At 43.4% G+C, this 24,407-nt stretch overlaps 1 protein-coding gene across 1 annotated transcript in view; it reads right to left on the reverse strand.

Moving 5' to 3' along the window:
- Positions 1–19,174, reverse strand: part of OLFM2 (olfactomedin 2) — a 532,346-nt gene extending 513,172 nt beyond the window's left edge. The window contains exon 1 of the mRNA XM_073557197.1: positions 18,922–19,174. Coding sequence (XP_073413298.1) covers positions 18,922–19,065 — 144 coding nt within the window. The 5' untranslated portion in view covers positions 19,066–19,174. The remainder of the gene's footprint in view (positions 1–18,921) is intronic.
- Positions 19,175–24,407: the final 5,233 nt, after the last annotated feature.

Consider the following 24,407-nt stretch of genomic DNA (forward strand, 5'->3'; position numbering starts at 1 on the left):
ATGCATCGCCAGCTGGAGGGTGACAACGCAGCTCTCCTGAGGTCAGATGGTGTCCACCTCACTGATATTGGTTTAGATATCCTGTTGTCAGGGCTCCAAGATGGGATAGAACAAGAGTTGTACTTGATGGGTGGGGGTCGGAGTCCCGTGTAGGACTACACGGGTTCCTCCTTGGCTGTTTCAACAAAGGAAGCACCGGAATGTTGAGGCTAAGTAGGCTGACTTGCCTGCCGATGTTGCAGGGCATTTGGCTACTGGTCTGTTGTGAAATTTAAAGTGCTTCCTTTTATTGTTATATATGTTTATTTAAAAGAAATTAAAGTTGTGACCTTCATCCAACAATTACTTGTGTTTTCTCGTTATTGTTAAATGTGGTTTTGGGAGGGGCAGGGGGAGGGATATTACTGGGGGGTGTTTGTCTAGGGCCATCGCAGTCTGGAATCAAGGAAACTTGGTATGCTGTCATGAGAGATATAACTTTAATCACGTGTAGTATGGGCCTGATCATATGGACCTAAGGGATATGGAGCCTTCTGCCTTGGGCCTCCTTAGATTTTAGTGTGTGCTAAAATTCAAACTTGACATATTCACTTAAATTCAACCGGGAAATTCGCTAAACATCAAATTTATTCTATTCCAATCAAACGTGCCTTTATTTTGTTTTGAGGTGTAAAAAACGAAGGGAAAAAAATAAAAAAAAATTATTATACTAACCTCACACTGATTCTCACCTGTCCTGCCTAATTTAGGGCGTTATAGGGGATGTTACTTGAGGCTTAGTCAGACATTGTGAGGATGGTCCATAGATTAGTAAAATAAAGAACAAAGTTCACATGAGCTCGCCAGTGCAGGCACCATTTCAGGTAAGTAGACATGAAGAGAAAAAGACAAAAAGTCCCAGCTACTGCAAAAAAAAAATTTTTTTTTAGAAAAACACGTGAAAAATGTTATTAAGAACATAATTTATTTCAATGCTTTAAAAACAAGAAAATGCATAACATTAGGCCTATGAGTTCCTCAGGTGCCTACAAGGCTGTAAGACAGAGTTTATGAGTTGTGACTAGGGCTACACATTGGGACAGGTGAGGACCAGGGTGAGGTGACTGGAATACTTTCTATTTTTTATTTTTTAAATCCCTTCCCGATACTTTGAAATTTAACAAAATGGCTTCCATTCTTGAGAAGGTGATTTTTTTAAAAAAATCAAAGTGACTTCAATTTGATGATTTGCTCACCTCTAAAGCTCCTCTATCTGTACAGGTCCAATGCGTGTTACGCCACTGTGTGCATGATGCCGCTAAATGTTCAACCATTACATTTCACTTCCAACATATCTTACTTATTCTGGTTCCCATTTTACGTGCTTTAGGAACCATTTCTCTGGTGAGGCTGACGTGATTTGCACATATAATGTCCTCTCATTAAGTAATATCTCAATTTTTTAAAGCTTAGCTTTGATTCTAAGCACCTAGCCAAGATTTCATCCCACGGACAGCTGGTGCTTCTTGTGGGAGTCTTCTGTTATGCCACAGTCATGTTCTACAATTAATTAGAAAAATAAAATCACTGCCATAACTGAAAAGCCTGATCATACCTGACCGCTGTGGATCTGCTGTGTAATTAAATCCGCTCTCATCGGAGCCCATTATCAGTCACATAGGTGGCCAACGTATAGGAGCGGCGGATGATCGTCATGCAGAGCAACACATTTATTATCAGTGCATAGAATTACTCAATTAGAGGAACATAGGAAAGTCATTATGGTGCCAGTTACAGATTTCATCATCGGATTTCAATCTCCAGCTGCTGAAAATACCATTTACTGCTGCTTTATTCAGGTCGCAGTAACAACAAGTGAATGAGGCCAAAAAAGCACAAATTAAAAAATTAAGTCAAAGATTATAATAACTAACAATAAATTAGAGTAGGATAGTGAAAGGTCAATAGTTTCTTCATTTTGAAAGGTGGCCAAAAATGTAAAAATAGATGACTGGCGGGCATAAAATTTATTTGATAAGTTGAGGAATCGTGTAGAATCACATCAAGTCTGTACAAAGGCTCTGGAAGATCAAGCGACTTTATATTCCATTTGCCCCTTATTGTGCTTCGTTGTGTCACCACATTGTCCTCTAGAATACATGGTAGGGATTCACGCTCGCAGGTGGGCTTTAGGCAGAGTACACACAGGCGATGCGATTTGGTTCAAACTTGTGCGGTTTTATTGCTTTCATAAAACTCCAAGGGATTCGAAACCAAAGCAACCTCCTCTGGGAACAATGGTAAGGCTAGTTTCACACTAGTGTACGGCGGAGCAGTGGAGGGCTGCGGACTTCCTCTGTGAAACTCCGCCCATGGCCACACCTCCTCTGGTCAGCCCCACCTATGTCTCCATGCGGCGTGTGTACCCTATCTTTAGCATTGTGTATGCAGGACGTGCCAATGTATGTGGATGCCTCCACATGCGTCATTTTGACAGTGCGGCGACCTGCACCGAATGCAACGAGTTGCATTTTGGTGCCACCGTCAAAACGACGCATGCGGAGGCATCCGCATACATCGGCAGGGCCTGCGTACCCAATGTTAAAGATAGGGTACACACACCGCATGCCAACGTAGGTGGAGCTAACCGGAGGAGGAAGTCCGCAGCTCGGCCATACGCTAGTGTAAAACTAGCCTAAAACAGCAAATAAACAGTTAATTCAGCAGGAACATATCTGTCAAGTGCAGACACACTCGAACAGAATACAGTACTTTATTCCATAACAAACTTTATACACAGAAGAGGTACAGTTCTACCAATCTCAGTTTCACCTTCAGGCTAAGCTCAAGCAGCTTCCAGTGCCAAATAGACGTATTCAACTCCATGCACAGTTCACACTAAACAGTCTGCAGCTTCCACAAGTTACGCTGTGTCTCCAACACACAGATTATACAGATTTACTAGCCGACCCATGCAGTCTCCATTCAGAGAAAGACTCTATCTTGCCTCTCTCCCTGCACCAGCTCACATTTTGTCTGGTCACTCACCAGCTTCAACACACTCCACTGTGATCAAGGTGTCAGCAGACTAAAACTACAATGTTTCAGCAGTACAAAAATTAAATGTGATGATACTTATCTGCACCAAAGGATGTGATGAGAAAAGGATTATGAGGGAAAAAAATACCAAAGATTCAGCTGCAGATCAGCAACACATGACTGCAATGTTGTGCTATTTGAGATCTTGGCCTTATTTCTCTTGTTGATCTTGATGTGCCTTCACCTCCCGTGAATATTATGAGTCATGCCGTAAAAAAAAAAAACAACTGTTTTCCTTCCAACTTTATAAGGCAAATCTTCTTTTGAATCATAAGTAGAAAACTTTACCACCTAAAGTAGACATTTATAACTATTCAACCCCACATGCTGTAGGCCATCCAATGCAACCCTTGACCAGGGCATATTGCAATCATTCAGGGCTGGATCAAGGGTTTTGTATGACTGTTTTTTACACACCTGTCTTTGTGGCCAGAATTTTTCTCTATTAATTTTATTTAGCAATAAGTAAAAATAATCCTAAAACTTATCTTCAAAGGGAACAACGAATACAGGTACCTGCAGCAAGTGAGATAAGTATTCAACATGTAGCCAATTTTTTAAGTAAATGTATTTCTAAAGGTGCCATTCATATGAAATTCTCACCAGTAAGAATCTATCCAGTGCACACAGGCAAATAAATAAAACCATAGATGTCCAGAAATTAAGTTATGTTTAATAATGAGAAAAGCCCGAGAGAAAAAGTATTGAACACACATACTGAAATTTATATAATACTTTGCACAAAAGCCTTTGTTAGTGATGACAGCTTCAAGACGCCTAATGTATGGAGAAACTAGTCGCAAACATTGCTCAGGTGTGATTTGGCCATTCTGCCTCTTTATATCCTAAAACTTTCATCCAGGGATATGCAGCAAAGTTGGAAGTGCTGCAGGAGGACTAGAAAGGCAGCCTGACATGAGGATAGACAGCGCGGCGAATGCAGTGAGTAACACAACACCGGAAACACGTGTGAGTTACAGCTGTGACAGTTGGAAACCCGAACGCGCGTTTCATGTTAGCTTCTTCAGAGTGTACTATTTCTAAAACTGATCTACAAAGGGAATAATAGCCACAGGGTCATATTTAGAAACATCATCATACACATGCACACGGCACACGTTTTGGTAGCAGTACTCTATTTTCCTTTTCTGGGGATGTTCATTAAGCACACGAGGAAAGGCAGCTAATCATCACCTAGGAGCAGACATACAGAATAAGCCATTTATTGCATCAGTTACGTAAAAGGAAGCAGAGGGGCCTTGTTTTTTATTACGGCGTCTATCTGGGTTTGGCTTTTTTAGAATGGAAGGAAAAGTTCTTTATGCCAAACTTTCTTTCCCTCTTTCTTAAAAACAGACATCAATTGTTTTACATAACTGGTGCACGACGGATCCTTTATCCCGTATGTCTATACCAAAAAATGGAACAGTGAACGTAGATCAAAAGACATAATACAAATATCTAAAATATTCCAATCCAAAACCATTTTCCATCCATACAGTAGCCACAAAAAACTTCTACATTATTGGTAAACTTTTTCGAAAAGCAACTACTCTAACTGACCTTTCGGTAGTCTACTCCTCAATGGCTTAGAGCACAGCTTCCTACCGTGAAAGTCCAATGACAAATGTCTACTCTGTCCTAAGAAATATTTAGTCTAAATCTCAGTTATTTAGTACCATTGTCCTTGTTTCCCTAGTGGTTACTCATAAAGACCACAGAGATTAGTGGACGGTTCACAGTTCTTAGTGTCCAATGGTTCATTGTTCTTAGCTTGCTTCTTCAGGAGGACATCGTTCCACCTACCATGTGATGAAACTCAAACTCGCATTTTTTACGTTATCTATCAAAACCTAAAACTGCTGCTCTCGGACTCAGGATATAGAGTTTACGGGGCAAGCACTTACATTTTTGCCATGTACAGAGGGGTGTAGCGTCTTATTTAATATCATAAAGGTGTCGATAGATATTAGGCGATTGAAGAAACTATTCATAGATATCTGATATATTCATAGATATCTGATTAATGCCAGGTTTAAGTCACCAACAGGAAAGCTTCAGATACATGCGTAACCCTCAGTCTTCTTACACTTTTTCTTCCTTGCCTTAAATGAATCTTTTATGTTGCGGTGACATATCCACAGCTTGAGCGCAGGCTGCCGAGATAACAGAACGTGCTGATCATTCGTGTCAAAATTTGGAGCAGCTTGTACCACGACAAAAACTTTCAAATTCCCTCTTCAATTTCATACCATGACCCTTGTGCCAATTCACAATCCACAATGTATTTTATCATTGGGGATCAAATCGACGGAGACAGTGCGCCCATTTTCAGAAGACCGTCCAGCACTCGCATCTTCTGCTACTGTTTTGTGCACCCTTGAAGAGTTATTCCCAAAAAGTTAGGTGCCTATAGAAAAGGGGGTAAGTTACTAGCCACCGGGGGTCTGAACACTGGGATGCCTAGTGATCTCAAGATCAAGGTTGTGGAAGTTCTGTGTTGAATGCAACGGTTGCGCGCATGCTTCAATCGATGTCTGTGAGACTGCTGGAGAAAGTTGAATGCTGTACTAGGCAAATTCCAGCAGTCCCATTAACAATGAATGCAAAGACCAGTGCTCAGGGAACCAGAGACCCGTTCTTGGGATCAGCAAGTTGCAGTATAGGATCAGCAAAGATCGGAGATAACCCTTTAAATACACAAGCTGTTTCACTCATGATCTTAAAAGGGTTGATTAGGATTATCAAAATCGGGCCAAGGAGGAAAACACTTTATGTTGAACCTGTCACTATAAAGTTAGAGCGAGGGAAACCAAGTGGATTGATATATAGTTTTTTTCCCTGACAAAGGTTACATATCACCGAAACGCGCGTCGGGGCGCGTTCTTGTGGCACACCGCTTTACTCATCTGGCATCCAGGTATTTATGCCCCATTGTAGCATGGTTTCAGGTCCAGTGGGTAGTTTTTCTGCCTCGGATCCATAGCACTCAGCACTTTTGCACTTTGGTTTGGCTTGGCACTAAGTTGATTTTAGGTGCTTTATTTGTTAATTTTATTATTTTATTATTAATTATTGTCACTGGTTATTAATTGCCTGGTATGCCTTTCTAATTATAATATAGGTCTGGAGCCACCATAATTCCAGTTTTAATACATATTCTATATTGGACCAACTGTCCATGTATAGTATTGGTGGTGCTTTTATTTATACGTTAGCGGTATATATGCCCTTTTAATTGTATTGTATTATGCACGCTTCCTAATTGTCCTGTTGTTATTTATATTTGTGCCATTACCTAATAAAGGCCATTTTATGATTTTATTACTATTTTTTTATTATTTTATTAATTTTATTGCACCTGCTTATATTTTCTCCCCCATTTCCAGAATTGTTTTTGTTTTACCCGGATGGTCTGCCATCCATTATTTTAGAGGAGGCATATCTTTATTTTATTAATATTACATTCACATTCAATTTAATCAAATATTTCTTTGATAGCACGTCCTCTTAATTTAATCCATATAGTTTTGTAGGAAAAGATTCAGTGTAACCTGTGTTTTCCTCCTTGAATCCTCAGCTCTTTCTGGGATTTTCAGTCCAGTGGGCGGTCCTATCAGTGACTGACAGGTATCTCTACAAGCACACTTATGCAAATAAAGCTGTCGATCACTGATAGGACCGCCCACTGGACCAAAATTCCCAGAAAGAGCAGAGGTTTCAGTTATTATATCACTGGTTGTACTGAATAATTTCTCACAAAATCACTAAATCGATCTCCTCCTCTCCACGTGCTCTATATCATGGTACGGTTCCTGACTCTTCTTGTTGTATCAATGACATATTGACACACATGACCACTGCTGCCAATCACTGGTCTCATCAGTCATAGGTCATCAATGCAGCCAAGTAAACCAAGCACTGGAGCTTTTTTGGTGATTGTAACCAACCCCCATAATGATTATGGGTAAAATAACTTACATGTAGTGATGAGCGAACGTGCTCGGATAAGGTGTTATCTGAGCATGCTCAGGTGCTAACCGAGTATCTTTGGCATCCTCAAAAAATTTGAGTCCGCGCGGCTGCATGTCTTGTGGTTGTTCAACAGCCACAACAAATGCAGGGATTGTCTAACAAACAGGCACACTCCCTGCGTGAGTTGTGGCTTTCGAACAGCCGCGAGACATGCAGCCGTGGGGACTGAAACATATTTTTCGAACACGCCAAACTCACTCAGTTAGCACCCGAGCATGCTCAGATAATACCTTATCCCAGCACGTTCGCTCAGGTGCAAGGGCGGAAAGCGTAAGGAATATACATATTGCTTTTATTGAGAACAAGAATACTGTATATATAAAAAAATAAAATTGCCAAGACATACAGACAATTATAGAACAGCCCGGTGGGCAAGAAATCCCAAACTAATTGTGGGTACCCTGGAAGTTCAGAGATGCAATATGTGCCGGCGACACAGTAGTCTAATAATTAAAGTGTAAAGAGAGTATCCCCAAAATCATTAGTCCGATAATCACAATATCAATCCATTCAAAGATGTATCAAAGAGAAAAAAATATCCTACAATTAAATAAGGAATATAGATAATATGATATAAAACATTACTGAATACACAAAATGTATATGTAAATCATTATTTAAAGGGGTATAAGAATCCCCATATAATTAATATCAAAGTACATCAGGTAACTGGTATGAACATAGGTAGGGGTACTCACCCACCAGGCACCCGACGCGCGTTTCACAGTTGCTTCGTCAGAACAACCCTGTGATGTTGAGGCTCAGACTCTGATTCCAGTGATGTATCACTTACTGGTCTGCATGCTGTTATTTTGAGACAATCACTGTTTTCTCTGCAGCAGATCTAGCAGAGCTCAAATGGTGAGCTGTATATAACCCCGCCCACACCACTGATTGGTAAATTTCTGTGTGTATTATATATTGATATTTATGGGAGGCAAATAGTGTGAAACTGTATCTTACTGTGTTTACTTATATGTTGTGATCCCTGGCAGAGATACATTTGTTGTATATTTACCATCTATTATATTCATAGTATTCTACACATCGTATATCTTATAATTCATACATGTGATCCATATTGCGGGATTATGTGGATTGTTTTGTCCATTTTTTATCATAATCTGGACTCTGTACAGGTGGTCTGGTCTTTCCCCACTTTTCTACCTTTGTAAGTGTTCTTAACGGGTTTCTTTTGCACTTTTGATGATTATTACTCTTTTTAGGCTTGCTGGTGCCTATATGTTTTTTCTTGCTCTTATTTGCTATTTCTGGTAAATGGCACAAAAATCCACTTATTTATCTAACATTATTATTTTCGTGTCACTGGTCCATCCTTTGCTCATAGAACAATGTACTCATTTTTACTCTGCTGTTGATAAAACGCTGATGTTATTGGACCAGCAACACACAGCCTAATAAGCGACACAACACTGGAATCAGGCTCTCGCACCGTACATCATGCTGCTCCCAAATTATATAGCAAAAACTTAGTGACTGATTCCCTTTTAACATTCTAACAATACAGTTTACAACTGGTGATGAGCGACCGAGCTAGGATAAGGTGTTATCTGAGCATGCTCGGGTGCTAAACGAGTGTCTACGGCATGCTTGAAAAAAATGTTCGAGTCCCTGAGGCTGCATGTGTCAAGGCTGCATGTCTCAGCCAATATTATGGGAGCAGAAATAGACCACAAGCCCTACACCTTTCCTCTATGCAGGTCTACAGGTGCTGTGAGAAATCTCAGCCTTATTTTTTTAACATGGATGAATCAATGAATGAATTTAAAATACTATGGACAAATTTGCCTTGAAAAAATAGAAGTTAGTGGAGGGCTGCAGCTACAATAAATTAGTGTTTGCTGCGGACTGTTCCTCCTGCGGAAGTGTAAGGTCTGTGTGACCAGGAGACTGGTGTCTTCACTAGTTTTTATTTATTAGAACAGCTCCATTATTGGTCTCAGTTTTCCTCCACAGATAATTAAGGATCTATTTTATCTTGTACTAACAGAAACTGATGCTAAGACATTTCTGTCTTCCTTTCTCTCTGAGCAGTGAGTGATACACTTTGCTTACTTCTCTATTTACAGTCTAAATGTTCTGCCCTCCATAAAGACTCAGGTGCTTCCACCCCTCTCCACATTCTGATCTGTCTTTTACAACTTCTGACCTCTTCTGACTTTTGCTAAATCTAAGTGACAGCTACTGGAGAGCAGATAGAGCCCACATAGCTAGGAGGAGTGAGTGGAAGGACCTAAAGCAGAACCAGTAGGACAACTAGGTATGTGAAAGAGTTAAGCTATATGCAGGCAAAGTTTTTTGAGTTGCTCAAAACCACTTCACCAAAATGCTCTTTTTGGGACAGTTTTTGGAGGAGCTTTTCTTTTAGTTTTTGATTCAGCGTTTTGATTTGACAATTTGGAGTGGATTCTATCAGGTTATGTTTCTAAGTGGTGACAAGCACATTATTTTTTTTTATGTCAGGCGTTTTTCAAAACCTGAAATGAAAATAAAAACTCCTCATAGGTACAGTATAAAGAAATAACATGGAAATGAGGAGGAAGAGACTTTCAAGTGGATTCTTAGGCATTTTGTTGGTGGTTTTAGAATGGATTTGCTACAAAAAAAAAAAAATCCACAATAAACCTTTGTCCGCACTTAGCCTCACACGGACTCTACAACTGTAGAACAGTAAGACATAGTTCATGAAAACTATACAGAAAGTTTACTAGAAATGAACGCTAATAAAAATGTGGTTGTGTGATTTGATGTCACTAGCCAGGATCACTGCTGTGTAACAGTTCCCCATTCTGAAGGAATAAAATAAAACTGCTTTATTACCGTCTACTGATTTCCTGCGTCTTCTATTCTGTAAACAAGCTGGGTAATAAAATGTGTTAATTAAGCTGCGAACTATAAAAAATGTTCCCGCTAATTACAGAAAAGTACCAATATTCCTAATGTTCGAAAGAAGAAATAAACTATCAAAAGCAAAATAGTCCTTTGTCTCCATGACATATTTCAATAGTAAAGACCATACATCATGGCATCCAGATTGACTTCAAATGTGCCGGAGTGAGGAAACCATACTGTTGGATGTGCCGTCTGTAGACTACTCTAAAATGGTCTTATACCGCTGTCTCAGGATCAGACATGTCAGGAGTTCCTCAGGAATCGGAGAGCTACATACCGCTGACCCAGGACCAGACATGTCAGGAGTTCCTCAGGAATCGGCGCGCAATATACCGCTGACCCAGGACCAGACATGTCAGGAGTTCCTCAGGAATCGGAGAGCTACATACCGCTGACTCAGGATCAGACATGTCAGGAGTTCCTCAGGAATCGGAGAGCTACATACCGCTGACCCAGGACCAGACATGTCAGGAGTTCCTCAGGAATCGGAGAGCTACATACCGCTGACCCAGGACAAGACATGTCAGGAGTTCCTCAGGAATCGGAGAGCTACATATCGCTGACCCAGGACCAGACATGTCAGGAGTTCCTCAGGAATCGGAGAGCTACATACCGCTGACCCAGGACCAGACATGTCAGGAGTTCCTCAGGAATCGGAGAGCTACATACCGTTGACCCAGGTTCAGACATGTCAGGAGTTCCTCAGGAATCGGAGAGCTATATACCGCTGACCCAGGACCAGACATGTCAGGAGTTCCTCAGGAATCGGAGAGCTACATACCGTTGACCCAGGATCAGACATGTCAGGAGTTCCTCAGGAATTGGAGAGCTACATACCGCTGACCCAGGACCAGACATGCCAGGAGTTCCTCAGGAATCGGAGAGCTACATACCGCTGACCCAGGACCAGACATGTCAGGAGTTCCTCAGGAATCGGAGAGCTACATACCACTGACCCAGGACCAGACATGTCAGGAGTTCCTCGGGAATCGGAGAGCTACATACCGCTGACCCAGGACCAGACATGTCAGGAGTTCCTCAGGAATCGGAGAGCTACAGATTGGAGACCATTGGTGTAAAGATTTTGGTAGAAATGAGGTCCGCTTGAGGAGAATTCAGTTTTGGAGACTTCAAGGCAAGACGGAAGAAGAGCAACCATTCATGGAGCTCTATATTATGTCTCAAGATTGACTTCATATGTGCCGGAGTGAGGAAACCATACTGTTGGATGTGCCATCTGTAGACTACTCTAAAATGGTCTTATACCGCTGACTCAGGATCAGACATATCAGGAGTTCCTCAGGAATCGGAGAGCTACAGATTGGAGACCATTGGTGTGAAGATTTCGGGAGAAATGAAGTCCGCTTGAGGAGAATTACATTTTGGAGACTTCAAGGCAAGACGAATGAAGAACAATCAATCATGGAGCTCTATGTTATGTCTCAAGATTGATTTAGTCTGTGGTGAACGTCTCAAGACGGTTTGGCCAATTTACAGACCTCTACCCTTAGTTTAAAAGGCAGATATGACCTTTTAACTATTTTTTCACTGTATATTACAAAATGCCTTGAGTAGTGTTAATCGATTTGGGACCAGGTTCTGAGATCCCCACCGACCGATGAAAACCAAGAGATAGAAGTGCTCAGCTTAGAACTGAGCATGAACACCAATGTGATTAGTCTAAAAAAAGCTGAATCCCTTGGTTTAAGCAATCGGTGGGACTCGAAGATCTGTCAACATTTCAAAATTTTAAATTTTAGTTATACTTTGAAGACGCTTGATATTTGTGTGTTAATAACTAAACAAAGAGAAAAAAAATCATTGGTAGAGTCCGACCACCAGTACTTAGACAAACAGGACTCACCAAATGGCTACTGTGGCCAACGTGGTGCTCATCTTTATAACTTTCGGAATAAAGTGTTCACCCAAAATAGAAAAGTGGCCCTCACCATCCAAAAAATAAGCTGTACTAATAGGAACCTAGTGGGATGCGTGTGGAAGACGGCCGTTTCGCGTGTGCAAACACTTCTACTGGTTTTGATTCAGGACAAAGTAGGGAATTGCAATTTGCAATGCTGTAGGCTCCCAATGCAAAAACATTGATATGGGGCTGTGAAGGTAGAGGCTCATATTAAGTTTTTCCATCCTACCCCTCTATGGGTAACATAACCTTGCACATTACAAAATGAGATACTAGGAAAAGCAATGAGATGGATAGTAGAGTAACCAAGCACCAAACTGACTTGCTTCATGCCGGCATAGTGACATGAGCTACTTTCAACAAAAGAACGGAGTCCATTTTGCTATGGCATTCATTGTCCTCTTTGTTTACCCTTTCCCCAATGTATAATTAGAAAAATCCAACTTATACAGTCAGTGATTCTAATTGGTACTGAAGTTGAGCAAAAAGATTCCCAGAAACCTCGTCCAGTAGCTACGTCTGTAGACTGGAACCTGTCGCACCGCTTCCAACCTGCCATCATCCACAGCTCCTCTTCTAATTAGTTGGCCCGGGGCAATGATAATGCTGCGGAGTGATGCATGCATGACGTCTTACTAATCAAAAGAGGCGCTGGAGATGCCAGCAGGTGAAAGGAAGCTTGCCAGCTCCGGTCGGGCAGACGTGATCTAATGACGTGGCCGTTGGAACTCCAAATTTTTTGTTATCTCTAATTAGTACTAGGTATTTCAGACATGTCAACCCAAAGTAGCCATCATCATTTGAGTTCCAGGTGTTGAGACAACCACTGAACACTAAAAAGAATGGCTGAAAGGTTAATTCCCATCACTTATCCAAGAGAATAAGTGGTAACTTATGTCCTCATGGATTTCGAGAACAGAACTCAGAAAGGCCCTATGAGAACGCAGTGGTGCCCACTTCATGTATTCTCTATGGGACTCTCTGAAATAGTTGACGGCTGTACTTGGTACCAAGAGTCAGATTTTTTTTCGATAGGTGATCATTTTAAAAATGGGATTAAGCCCTGTTCACTCCAGAATGCCAGATCAATTCAGTGGCTTCGAATTGAAGACAGGCTACAGACTCTCACTTCACAGTTTGGCCAATATCCAGAGACACAAAGAAGATGGGACTTTACTATTGGAAATGTTCTTAACACTATAACAACTTCTGGTATCTCTGTCGCACATGTTGGTCTAGATAGATTGTATGCCCTTGGAGATAAATCAATGTATGAAGGATCTCAATAACATGTTGTACGGCTAACTATAAAGCCTAATACTGACTGTTTCCCACCCTGAGTGGAAGCTTATCTGCCACCTAAGTTTTTGCCTGTTCCATCAGCATCTGCTACTGTGGGAGTTTTCCTACTTTGAAATGTTTTCAGGTTTTCTAGGACTATGCCACAAAGGTGTGAACCCAACAGCTGAGATACCAGCTAATCCTGAGTATAAAGGGCCCCATACACATTAGACCAAAGATTAACTAATACAATTTTGACCAAATCGATCATTTGTTGTGTGGTTTTCAGGTGGCAAGTGAACAACTTTTGGCACGGAATGATTGTAGTTGTCCGAAAGATCAATCGGACGTGTCTGATATTTTCGTACGCATGTTGTGCATGGTATAATCTGTATGTGTTGATCCTTTGGGAAACTTTATTTTATTAGATCGACCACTCTGATCATCAAACATTTTTGTTCGCTGTTCATTGGAAACATATGGCTTCATCTAAAAATTATTTGTACAATGCAATTGGACATGCTTATGGTGATGTCGTGCAAATGAAGATTTGTGCGAGCGATGAATGATCTTTCATCATTCGATTATAATCTCATGTGTATGGACAGCTTAAGATATCCCAGTACTGACCTATTGACCTGCCGGTTCTGACCTTCTGATCTCACAGTCCTAACCTACTTACCTCCCAGTCCTGACCTACTGATCTCACATTCATGACCTACTGATCTCACATTTCTGCCCTACTGACCTCCCAGCACTGACCTACTGATCTCACAGTCCTGATCTACTAACCTCCCAGTCCGGTTTTACTGACCTCTCAGTCCTGACCTACTGACTTCCCAGTCTTGATCTACTGACCTCCCAGTCCTGCCCTACTGATCTCACAGTCCTGCCCTACTGACCTCCCTGTCCTTACCTACTGATCTCACAGTCCTGACCTACTGATCTCACAGTCCTGCCCTACTGACCTCACCTTCCTGCCCTACTGACTTCCCAGCACTGACCTACTGATCTCACAGTCCTGATCTACTGATCTCACAGTCCTGACCTACTGATCTCACATTCCTGCCCTACTGACCTTCCAGCACTGACCTACTGATCTCACAGTCCAGATCTACTGACTTCCCAGTCCTGACCTACTGATCTCACAGTCATGATCTACTAACCTCCCAGTCCTGATTTACCGACCTCTCAGTCCTGATCTACTGACCTCTCAGTCCTGATCTACTGATCTCTCAGTCCTGATCTACTGACCTCCAAGTCCTGACCTACTGATCTCACAATCCTTACCTACTGATCTCACAATCCTTACCTACTGATCTCACAGTCCTGATCTAATAACCTCCCAGTCCTGATTTACTGACTTCCCAGTCCTGACCTACGGACCTCCAAGTCCTGACCTTATCCTTAGCATGAATGGAGAGGTCATTCCCTAATTAGCTGAGAGTTCTAGACTCCAATTCAAGTTCTACATTATCTGTGCAACTAATGATAAAACTTGTTCTGACCTTTACATTATGTTTATTTTGGATTCTAGAGGGTCATTTTAAGGGGTTCTTCCATCAAGTACCTCATAAAGCGCCACAGATAACATAAACCTTACCATTACCTGATACATTCTACAGGATGACCTCTTTCCTTAGTAAGAACTGAGGTCCCCTTTTTTTGGAAACCAACTAGGTCCCAACTGTAGGACCCTCACCAATGACATAGAGAAATACATGCATGGTGGAAAATCCCTTTAAACATTATACATGGGCAATATTGTAAGACAATGGCATTGTACAGTACAAACATGAATAAGAAGCAATAAAGATATAGTATTAAGTGATTAATAAAATACATATAATAGATGGACCCCTCCTATAGGCAGATGTCGCAAGGATAGCAGAGAATTTCTCACTTATCACCATGTTTTGCTTCTATAGGAAGCAATTGTCTAGTTCTCTACCTTAACTCGGACACTTATCACTGTCCACACAAGAAACAGTGACATGATCAGCTTGGTTCTACACAGAAAGTTGGGGGTCCTGAGCCCACCTCACCCATGGGCTATAGCATCGAATAGTACACACAGAGACACACACAATATGTCAGTACACCCATAGACCAATACACATTGCCACCACCAACGCCCTCATTGCCCATCACCAGCCTACACAAGTCATGGAGCTCCACGTCCAATATCACATGCAGTCCGGCATCCCGGGCTCAAACTCCTCAACACATTGGTGTCAGACACTGTATGAGAGCAGCACTATGTGCAACATGTGTCTGAGCGCACACAGGTCCATGTAACCAGACCTATGAGGCCGACATTGGCAAAGAAGTTACCAGCCAGGTGTCCACAATCATCCACTGCTCCACACTCCCCAAGGGATTACACATGTCTGTGACTACACGGGAGCAGTGGTGTGTACCTCGCCCGCAGGCATTCTACTATACTGGGGCAGTGGTGTATACCTCGCCCACAGGCATTCTACTACACGGGAACAGTGGTGTATACCTCGCCCACAGGCATTCTACTACATGGGGGCAGTGGTGTATACCTCGCCCACAGGCATTCTACTACACGGGGGCAGTGGTGTATACCTCGCCCACAGGCATTCTACTATACTGGGGCAGTGGTGTGTACCTCGCCCGCAGGCATTCTACTATACTGGGGCAGTGGTGTATACCTCGCCCGCAGGCATTCTACAACACGGGGGCAGTGGTGTATACCTCGCCCGCAGGCATTCTACTATACTGGGGCAGTGGTGTATACCTCGCCCACAGGCATTCTACTACACGGGGGCAGTGGTGTATACCTCGCCCGCAGGCATTCTACAACACGGGGGCAGTGGTGTATACCTCGCCCACAGGCATTCTACTACACGGGGGCAGTGGTGTATACCTCGCCCGCAGGCATTCTACTATACTGGGGCAGTGGTGTATACCTCGCCCGCAGGCATTCTACTACACGGGAGCATTGGTGTGTACCTCGCCCGCAGGCATTCTACTATACTGGGGCAGTGGTGTATACCTCGCCCACAGGCATTCTACTACACGGGGGCAGTGGTGTATACCTCGCCCGCAGGCATTCTACAACACGGGGGCAGTGGTGTATACCTCGCCCACAGGCATTCTACTACACGGGGGCAGTGGTGTATACCTCGCCCACAGGCATTCTACTATACTGGGGCAGTGGTGTGTACCTCGCCCGCAGGCATTCTACTATACTGGGGCAGTGGTGTATACCTCGCCCGCAGGCATTCTACTACACGGGAGCATTGGTGTGTACCTCGCCTGCAGGCATTCTACTATACTGGGGCAGTGGTGTGTACCTCGCCCGCAGGCATTCTACTATACTGGGGCAGTGGTGTATACCTCGCCCGCAGGCATTCTACTACACGGGAGCATTGGTGTGTACCTCGCCCGCAGGCATTCTACTATACTGGGGCAGTGGTGTATACCTCGCCCACAGGCATTCTACTACACGGGGGCAGTGGTGTATACCTCGCCCGCAGGCATTCTACTACACGGGGGCAGTGGTGTATACCTCGCCCACAGGCATTCTACTACACGGGGGCAGTGGTGTATACCTCACCCACAGGCATTCTACTACACGGGGGCAGTGGTGTATACCTCGCCCACAGGCATTCTACTACATGGGGGCAGTGGTGTATACCTCGCCCGCAGGTATTCTACTACATGGGGGCAGTGGTGTATACCTCGCCCGCAGGCATTCTACTACACGGGGTACACGGTCAGATTTAAAGGGATATTATCTGTTTGTGCATCTTTCTATCTTTCTATCTACGTATCGGTCTTTCTTTCTTTCTTTCTTTCTTTCTTTCTTTCTTTCTTTCTCTTTCGTTCTTTCTATCTTTACTTTCCTATAATGCTATTGACCTCATACCATTCATTCTAAGAATTATCTAATTTTCTTTCTAATATCTATTTTGTATAATTCCATCTACCTATATATTTCTCTATCACTTATCAATCTTTTTATCTGTGTATCTTCCTTTTAATCTATCTATTAGTCTTTCCTTGTTTTATTCTTTCTATCCTATGTTCGACTTTTTTCATACATTCTTTTTCTTTCTTTCCATCATATCATATTATCTACCTATTTTTCTGTGTCTATCTATCTATCTTTCTATTATCTATCTATTTTGTCTATCTATCTATTATCTATCTATCTATTATCTATCTATAGTCCAAAAGAATGAAGGCAGCACTCCAATAGAAAAAATAAGTGTGATTTATTGGCCCATGTGCGACGTTTCGGTCTAAGATGAGAAAGGTCCACATCTTGGACCGAAACGCCGCACGTGGGCCAATAAATCACACTTATTTTTTCTATTGGAGTGCTGCCTTCATTCTTTTGGACTATAGCATGAGGTTTGGTACATATCTTGAAGGATTTTTTGCACCCTTTGTTTTCTTTTTCTATATTATCTATTTATCTATCTATTGATCTATCTATTATCTAGCTATCTATCTAGCTATCTATCTATCTATCTATCCATTATCTATCTATTATCTATCTATCTATCTATTTTCTATCTATCTATTACCTATCTAGCCATTATTTATCTATTATCTATCTATTTTTTATCTATCTATCTATTATATATATATATATATTATCTATCTATCTATCATCTATCTATCTATATCTATTTATTATCTATCTATCCATTATCTATCTATTATCTGTCTATCAATCTATTATCTATCTATCTATCCATTATCTATCTATTATCTATCATCTATATATCTATCTCTCTATATATTATCTAGATATCTATTATCTATCTATCCATTATCTATCTATTATCAATCTATCTGTTTTCTATCTATCTATCTATCTATTATCTATCTATATATCTATCTATCTGTTATCTATAATCTATATTGCTATCTATTATCTCTCTATCTATTATCTATCATCTATATATCTATCTATTATCTATCTATTATCTATCCATTATCTATCTATCTAGCTATCTATCTATATCTATTTATTATCTATCTATCTATCCATCCATTATCTATCTATTATCTATCTATCTATCATCTATTATCTATCTATCTATCTATCTATCTATTACCTATCTATCCATTATCTATCTGTTATCTATCATCTATCTATCTATTATCTATCATCTATCTATCTATCTATCTATCTATCTATCCATTATCTATCTATTATCTATCTATCTAATATCTATCTATCTATCTATTATCTAACTATCTATCTATCATCTATTACCTATCTATCTATCTATCCATTATCTATCTGTTATCTATCATCTATATATCTATCTATTATCTATCTATCCATTATCTATCAATCTTTCTATATATCTATTACCTATTTATCCATTATCTATCTATCTATCTATTATCTATCTATCCATCTGTCATCTATCTATTTCTACCTGTCCATCCTTCTATCCCTTTGGCACATGCTTCCCCTTGCACACACACGTCGCCAGCACTTGGCGCACACTCTTGCACATGTCCCGCCACAGACATACATACACTGTACACACACCTCCTTGTCCATCCTCTCCCCGGCCAGGCTCTTTTGTCAATGTCAGCAGCAGCAGTGTCTCTGTTCCCCCCTTCCTCCTCCTCCTCCTCCTCTTCCCAAAGGCCAGCATCAGCACCACAGAGCCCCCCGAGCGGCGCGCTGGGCTTACCTGAGCCATCCTGGCCTGTAACATGAGCAGTAGGAAGATCATGCTGAAGAGGTGCATCCTTAGGGGTGCAGGGGGGTTCCTCACACCTCTACACAGACCCCCAGGGCTGAGCCTGCCCACCACCACTACTGACACCCTCCACATCCGCCTCTTCCCAGCACCCTCCCTCTCTCCTTCCTCCTGTCTGTGGTTTTTGTCCCTTCCTCTCTCTCCCTCCCCTTTACTCTCTCTCCACCCTTAACTCCTCAGTCTTCTTCTCCCACCCTGGTCCCTCTTCTTCTATCTCTTTCTATCCCTCTTAGTTCCCTGGTCCTATGAATCCCCCACCCTTCTTGTTGGCCCAGCCTTGCCCGCCCTATTCCCTCCTCTCCATCCTTGTGTCCCTGACCATTCTTCCCACCTTCCTCGCTTCCCTCTTTCTTCCTCTTCCCGGGATATTATCCCCTTGCTCCCATGCTAGTCCCTATGCCTTGCACTCTGGCGCTCGGCTTGTCATGTAATTCTGCCCCTTCCCACTATTTTAGCCTTCTTTCTCCGTCTCACCTCCCTCCCTCCCCTCATGTCCCTCCTTTTTTGTCTCTCTGGTCCCTTCTCCCCGTCTTTTAATCTTCTCTTTCACTCGTGCCTCCTGTAATCTCCATCCTCAGCCCTGCCTGCCATACCGGTACCCATCGCCTTCCTCTTCACATCACGGATGCACACACTTAACCCTTGTCTCCTCTGTGCCGTCTCTTCCCATCCTACTCTAATGTATGGACATATTTATCGGGGGCGAACGTTCCGGATATTCATTAGAGATAAATATAAAGAAACAGGAGCTGGATTATTCTTATCATTATCTTTTTTTGCAGTATTACATGTCTAGAAATAAATTAACCTCGGTTCACTAAGATATCACATGTCATTGTTTTCTGAAATGGTCCGATAGAGAAATAATTGGAAAATAATATTTATTTCTTTTTATTTCATAGGTGAATATCTTAGTCAATCATTCTATGCCCTAAGTATCCCATATGAATGAAATTATGAAATTCACATGGAAATTCTGTCTTGGTGCCCCGTCCGGCTGGTCCCTAATGCTTCTAGTTCACTTGGCTACGTGTCAACAGACCATTTATTTTGCTTTGTTTTTGATATTTTGTACCTATAGATGTGTGGATCCCCATTTATTGAGCTGTGCATTTTGTCTATATAGCTTTCCATGGGCAGAAGCAAAACAGTCAAAACTTTGTTCATCTTTGTCCCCTGTCTTTTTTTTAAGGTCTGCTGACACATAGCGATGTGAAATATTACAGTTAGGGACTATCCCAATTGGGGTCACCTTGTCGTGGTGGGTTGCTTTTTACACTCTTTTGATCAAAGTTGTATCAAGTAAGTACAGGATGTTCTGTACATGCTCTATTAACTATTTTTCTCAATGTGAAACATCTGGAAAATTTATAAGAATTCATGCCTAATTTGAAATCAGCATAATGTGGAGGAAAAGACCCCGTTTCCAGCGATGTACCACTTACTGGGCTGCTGGCTGTAGTTTTGATATAAATCACTGATTTGTCAGCAGGAGATTTTCACTACAAGACTAGTAGTAATCTGCTGCCATGTAGTGTCCCATATACATGAGCTCTGTACCACATCCCTACCACTGATTGGAAGATTTCTGCCTACGCACAGTGTACACAGAAAGCTACCAATCAGTGATGTGGGTGGCAGGGCTGCCACTAGGAATTTCGGGGCCCCATACTGGCAACATTTTCGAGGCCTCCTTGAGACTTCGCCCAGGCTCCACCCAGCCCCGCCTCCACCCCTCAAATAGTCAACAGTCCCACCGCTCTCTCTTGAAAAAACTCCACTTCTCACCTATCACACATTAACAGTTCCCACCACCAGATCACACGTATAGCCGGCAGCTTTTGCTTTGCACAAAAGATTTTTGTAAGCCACCACCATAACAGGGTAGACACTTTTGGCCGGGCTCTGCTCTACTGTAACCTATTAAATATTTGTTAAAATATACAATACACTTTAGGCATATTTTTATTTATTTTTCAATTTTTAAAATGACCAATAATATCACATACAAGGAACAAATACCGCTACACCATGTCCAGATCACATATTACCACCACAAAGTGACCAAATAATAGCACATACAAGGAACAAATACCACCGCACCATGACCAGACCACATATTACCACCACAAAGTGACCAAATAATAGCACATACAAGGGACAAATACCACCACACCATGCCCAGACCACATATACCAGGACATGGTGACAGAACACTACAATACTGATCATTAATAAAAAAACATAATACTATCACCATAAGTGGCATTATACACAGGAGATCTGTATTTAGTATGCAGTGTCTGTGTACAGGTAATATAGTGATCAATGACATTATACACAGGAGCTCTGTGTATAATGTACAGGTAACACAGTGATCACTGGTGACATTATACACAGGACCTCTATATATATAGTATACAATGTATAGTGTCAGTGTACAGATAACACACTAACTCACCCGTGATGTCTCTAGGTGAAGTACTTCATCCTTGCTTTTCATTCATCCAGCACAGACCACCATCACGTCTTCCAGCCAGTGCTTGTCTCTGCAGAAAATAACACAGTTATCTAGAGCTCCGCTTGCAGAACGCATTACTTATTTTTTCTCAACTTCTACATTACACGACATGAAGAAAAAAAGGCGACATAGTGTTGCTCTGCTCAGTAACAGGACCGCCCGCCCATTTAAAACAGTATTCTCAAAAAATTAAATACATCACTGCAGTAATAATATCCCTTAATTAGCCCCTATGGTAATAATATCCCCCATCCTGACCCCCGTGTGTCTCATTCCTGGCTTGTTCTCCCATCACGCCCTCATGAGTATCCATTCTTCCCCATATGATCTCCATCATATCCATCCTGCCCCATGATCCTGTGCGATCTGTCTCCAATCCTGCCTCATCTGTCTCCAATCATGCCCCGTATCTCCATTCTGCCCAGTGTCTCGCATTCTGCCCCCATGTCCAGCATTCTGCCCCCATGTCCAGCACTCTGCCCCAGTCTCCAGCATTCTGCCCCATCTCCAACATTCTGCCCCATGTCCAGTATTCTGCCCCAGTCTCCAGCATTCTGCCCCATGTCCAACATTCTGCCCCAGTCTCCTGCATTCTGCCCCATGTCCAGAATTCTGCCCCATGTCCAGCATTCTGCCCCAGTCTACAGCATTCTGCCCTATGTCCAGGATTCTGCCCCAGTCTCCAGCATTCTGCCCCAGTCTCCAGCATTCTTCCCCATGTCCAGCATTCTGCCCCATATCCAGCATTCTGCCCCCATGTCCAGCATTCTGCCCCCATTTCCAGAATTCTGCCCCCAGGTTCAGCATTCTGCCCCATGTCCATCATTCTGCCCCATGTTCAGCCTTCTGCCCCAGTCTACAGCATTCTGGCCCATGTTCAGCATTCTGCCCCAGTCTCCAGCATTCTGCCCCAGTCTACAGCATTCTGCCCCAGTCTCCAGCATTCTGCCCCATGTCCAGCATTCTGCCCCAGTCTACAGCATTCTGCCCCAGTCTCCAGCATTCTGCCCCATGTCCAGGATTCTGCCCCAGTCTACAGCATTCTGCCCCAAATCCAGAATTTTGCCCCATGTCCAGCATTCTGCCCCATGTCCAGCATTCTGCCCCAAATCCAGAATTTTGCCCCATGTCCAGCATTCTGCCCCATGTCCAGCATTCTGTCCCATGTCCAGCATTCTGCCCCAGTCCAGCATTCTGCCCCAGTCTCCAGCATTCTGCGCCATGTCCAGAATTCTGCCCCAGTCTCCAGCATTCTGCCCCATGTCCAGGATTCTGCCCCATGTCCAGGATTCTGCCCCAGTCTCCAGCATTCTGCCCCAGTCCAGCATTCTGCCCCAGTCTACAGCATTCTGCCCCAGTCCAGCATTCTGCCCCAGTCCAGCATTCTGCCCCAGTCTACAGCATTCTGCCCCATGCCCAGCATTCTGCCCCCATGTCCAACATTCTGCCCCAGTCTCCAGCATTCTGCCCCATGTCCAGCATTCTGCCCCATGTTCAGCATTCTGCCCCAGTCTCCAGCATTCTGCCCCATGTCCAGCATTCTTCCTCATGTCCAGCATTCTGCCCCAGTCTACAGCATTCTGCCCCATGTCCAGCATTCTGCCCCAAATCCAGAATTTTGCCCCATGTCCAGCATTCTGCCCCATGTCCAGCATTCTGTCCCATGTCCAGCATTCTGCCCCAGTCCAGCATTCTGCCCCAGTCTCCAGCATTCTGCGCCATGTCCAGAATTCTGCCCCAGTCTCCAGCATTCTGCCCCATGTCCAGGATTCTGCCCCAGTCTCCAGCATTCTGCCCCAGTCCAGCATTCTGCCCCAGTCTACAGCATTCTGCCCCAGTCCAGCATTCTGCCCCAGTCCAGCATTCTGCCCCAGTCTACAGCATTCTGCCCCATGTCCAGCATTCTGCCCCATGTCCAGGATTCTGCCCCAGTCTACAGCATTCTGCCCCATATCCAGAATTTTGCCCCATGTCCAGCATTCTGCCCCATGTCCAGCATTCTGTCCCATGTCCAGCATTCTGCCCCAGTCCAGCATTCTGCCCCATGTCCAGAATTCTGTGCCATGTCCAGAATTCTGCCCCAGTCTCCAGCATTCTGCCCCATGTCCAGGATTCTGCCCCAGTCTCCAGCATTCTGCCCCAGTCCAGCATTCTGCCCCAGTCTACAGCATTCTGCCCCAGTCTACAGCATTCTGCCCCATGTCCAGCATTCTGCCCCCATGTCCAGCATTCTGCCCCAGTCTCCAGCATTCTGCCCCATGTCCAGCATTCTGCCCCCATGTCCAGCATTCTGTCCCATGTCCAGCATTCTGCCCCAGTCCAGCATTCTGCCCCATGTCCATAATTCTGCGCCATGTCCAGGATTCTGCCCCAGTCTCCAGCATTCTGCCCCAGTCTCCAGCATTCTGCCCCATGTCCAGCATTCTGCCCCCATGTCCAGCATTCCGCCCCAGTCTACAGCATTCTGCCCTATGTCCAGGATTCTGCCCCAGTCTCCAGCATTCTGCCCCAGTCTCCAGCATTCTTCCCCATGTCCAGCATTCTGCCCCCATATCAAGCATTCTGCCCCAGTCTCCAGCATTCTGCCTCATGTCCAGCATTCTGCCCCAGTCCAGCATTCTGCCCCATGTTCAGCATTCTGCCCCAGTCTCCAGCATTCTCCCCAGTCTACAGCATTCTGCCCCAGTCCAGCATTCTGCCCCATGTCCAGCCTTCTGCCCGGCCCCCCGGATCGCCGCTATCAAAAAGACAAACAAACAAAAAAAACAAGTTCTTCCTACCTGGCCGCGCTCCAGCGGCCGGCGAGGCTCGGGCTCCGTCCCTCCAAGCTGCTGAAGCGCGCTCTGGCTGGCGACTGAAACTGACCTCCGATTGGCTGGCAGCTGTTAACTATTGA

Source organism: Dendrobates tinctorius, unplaced genomic scaffold (assembly GCF_039654945.1).
Source record: "Dendrobates tinctorius isolate UK_male_01 unplaced genomic scaffold, ASM3965494v1 ptg000245l, whole genome shotgun sequence".
NCBI classification, from domain to species: Eukaryota; Metazoa; Chordata; class Amphibia; order Anura; family Dendrobatidae; genus Dendrobates; species Dendrobates tinctorius.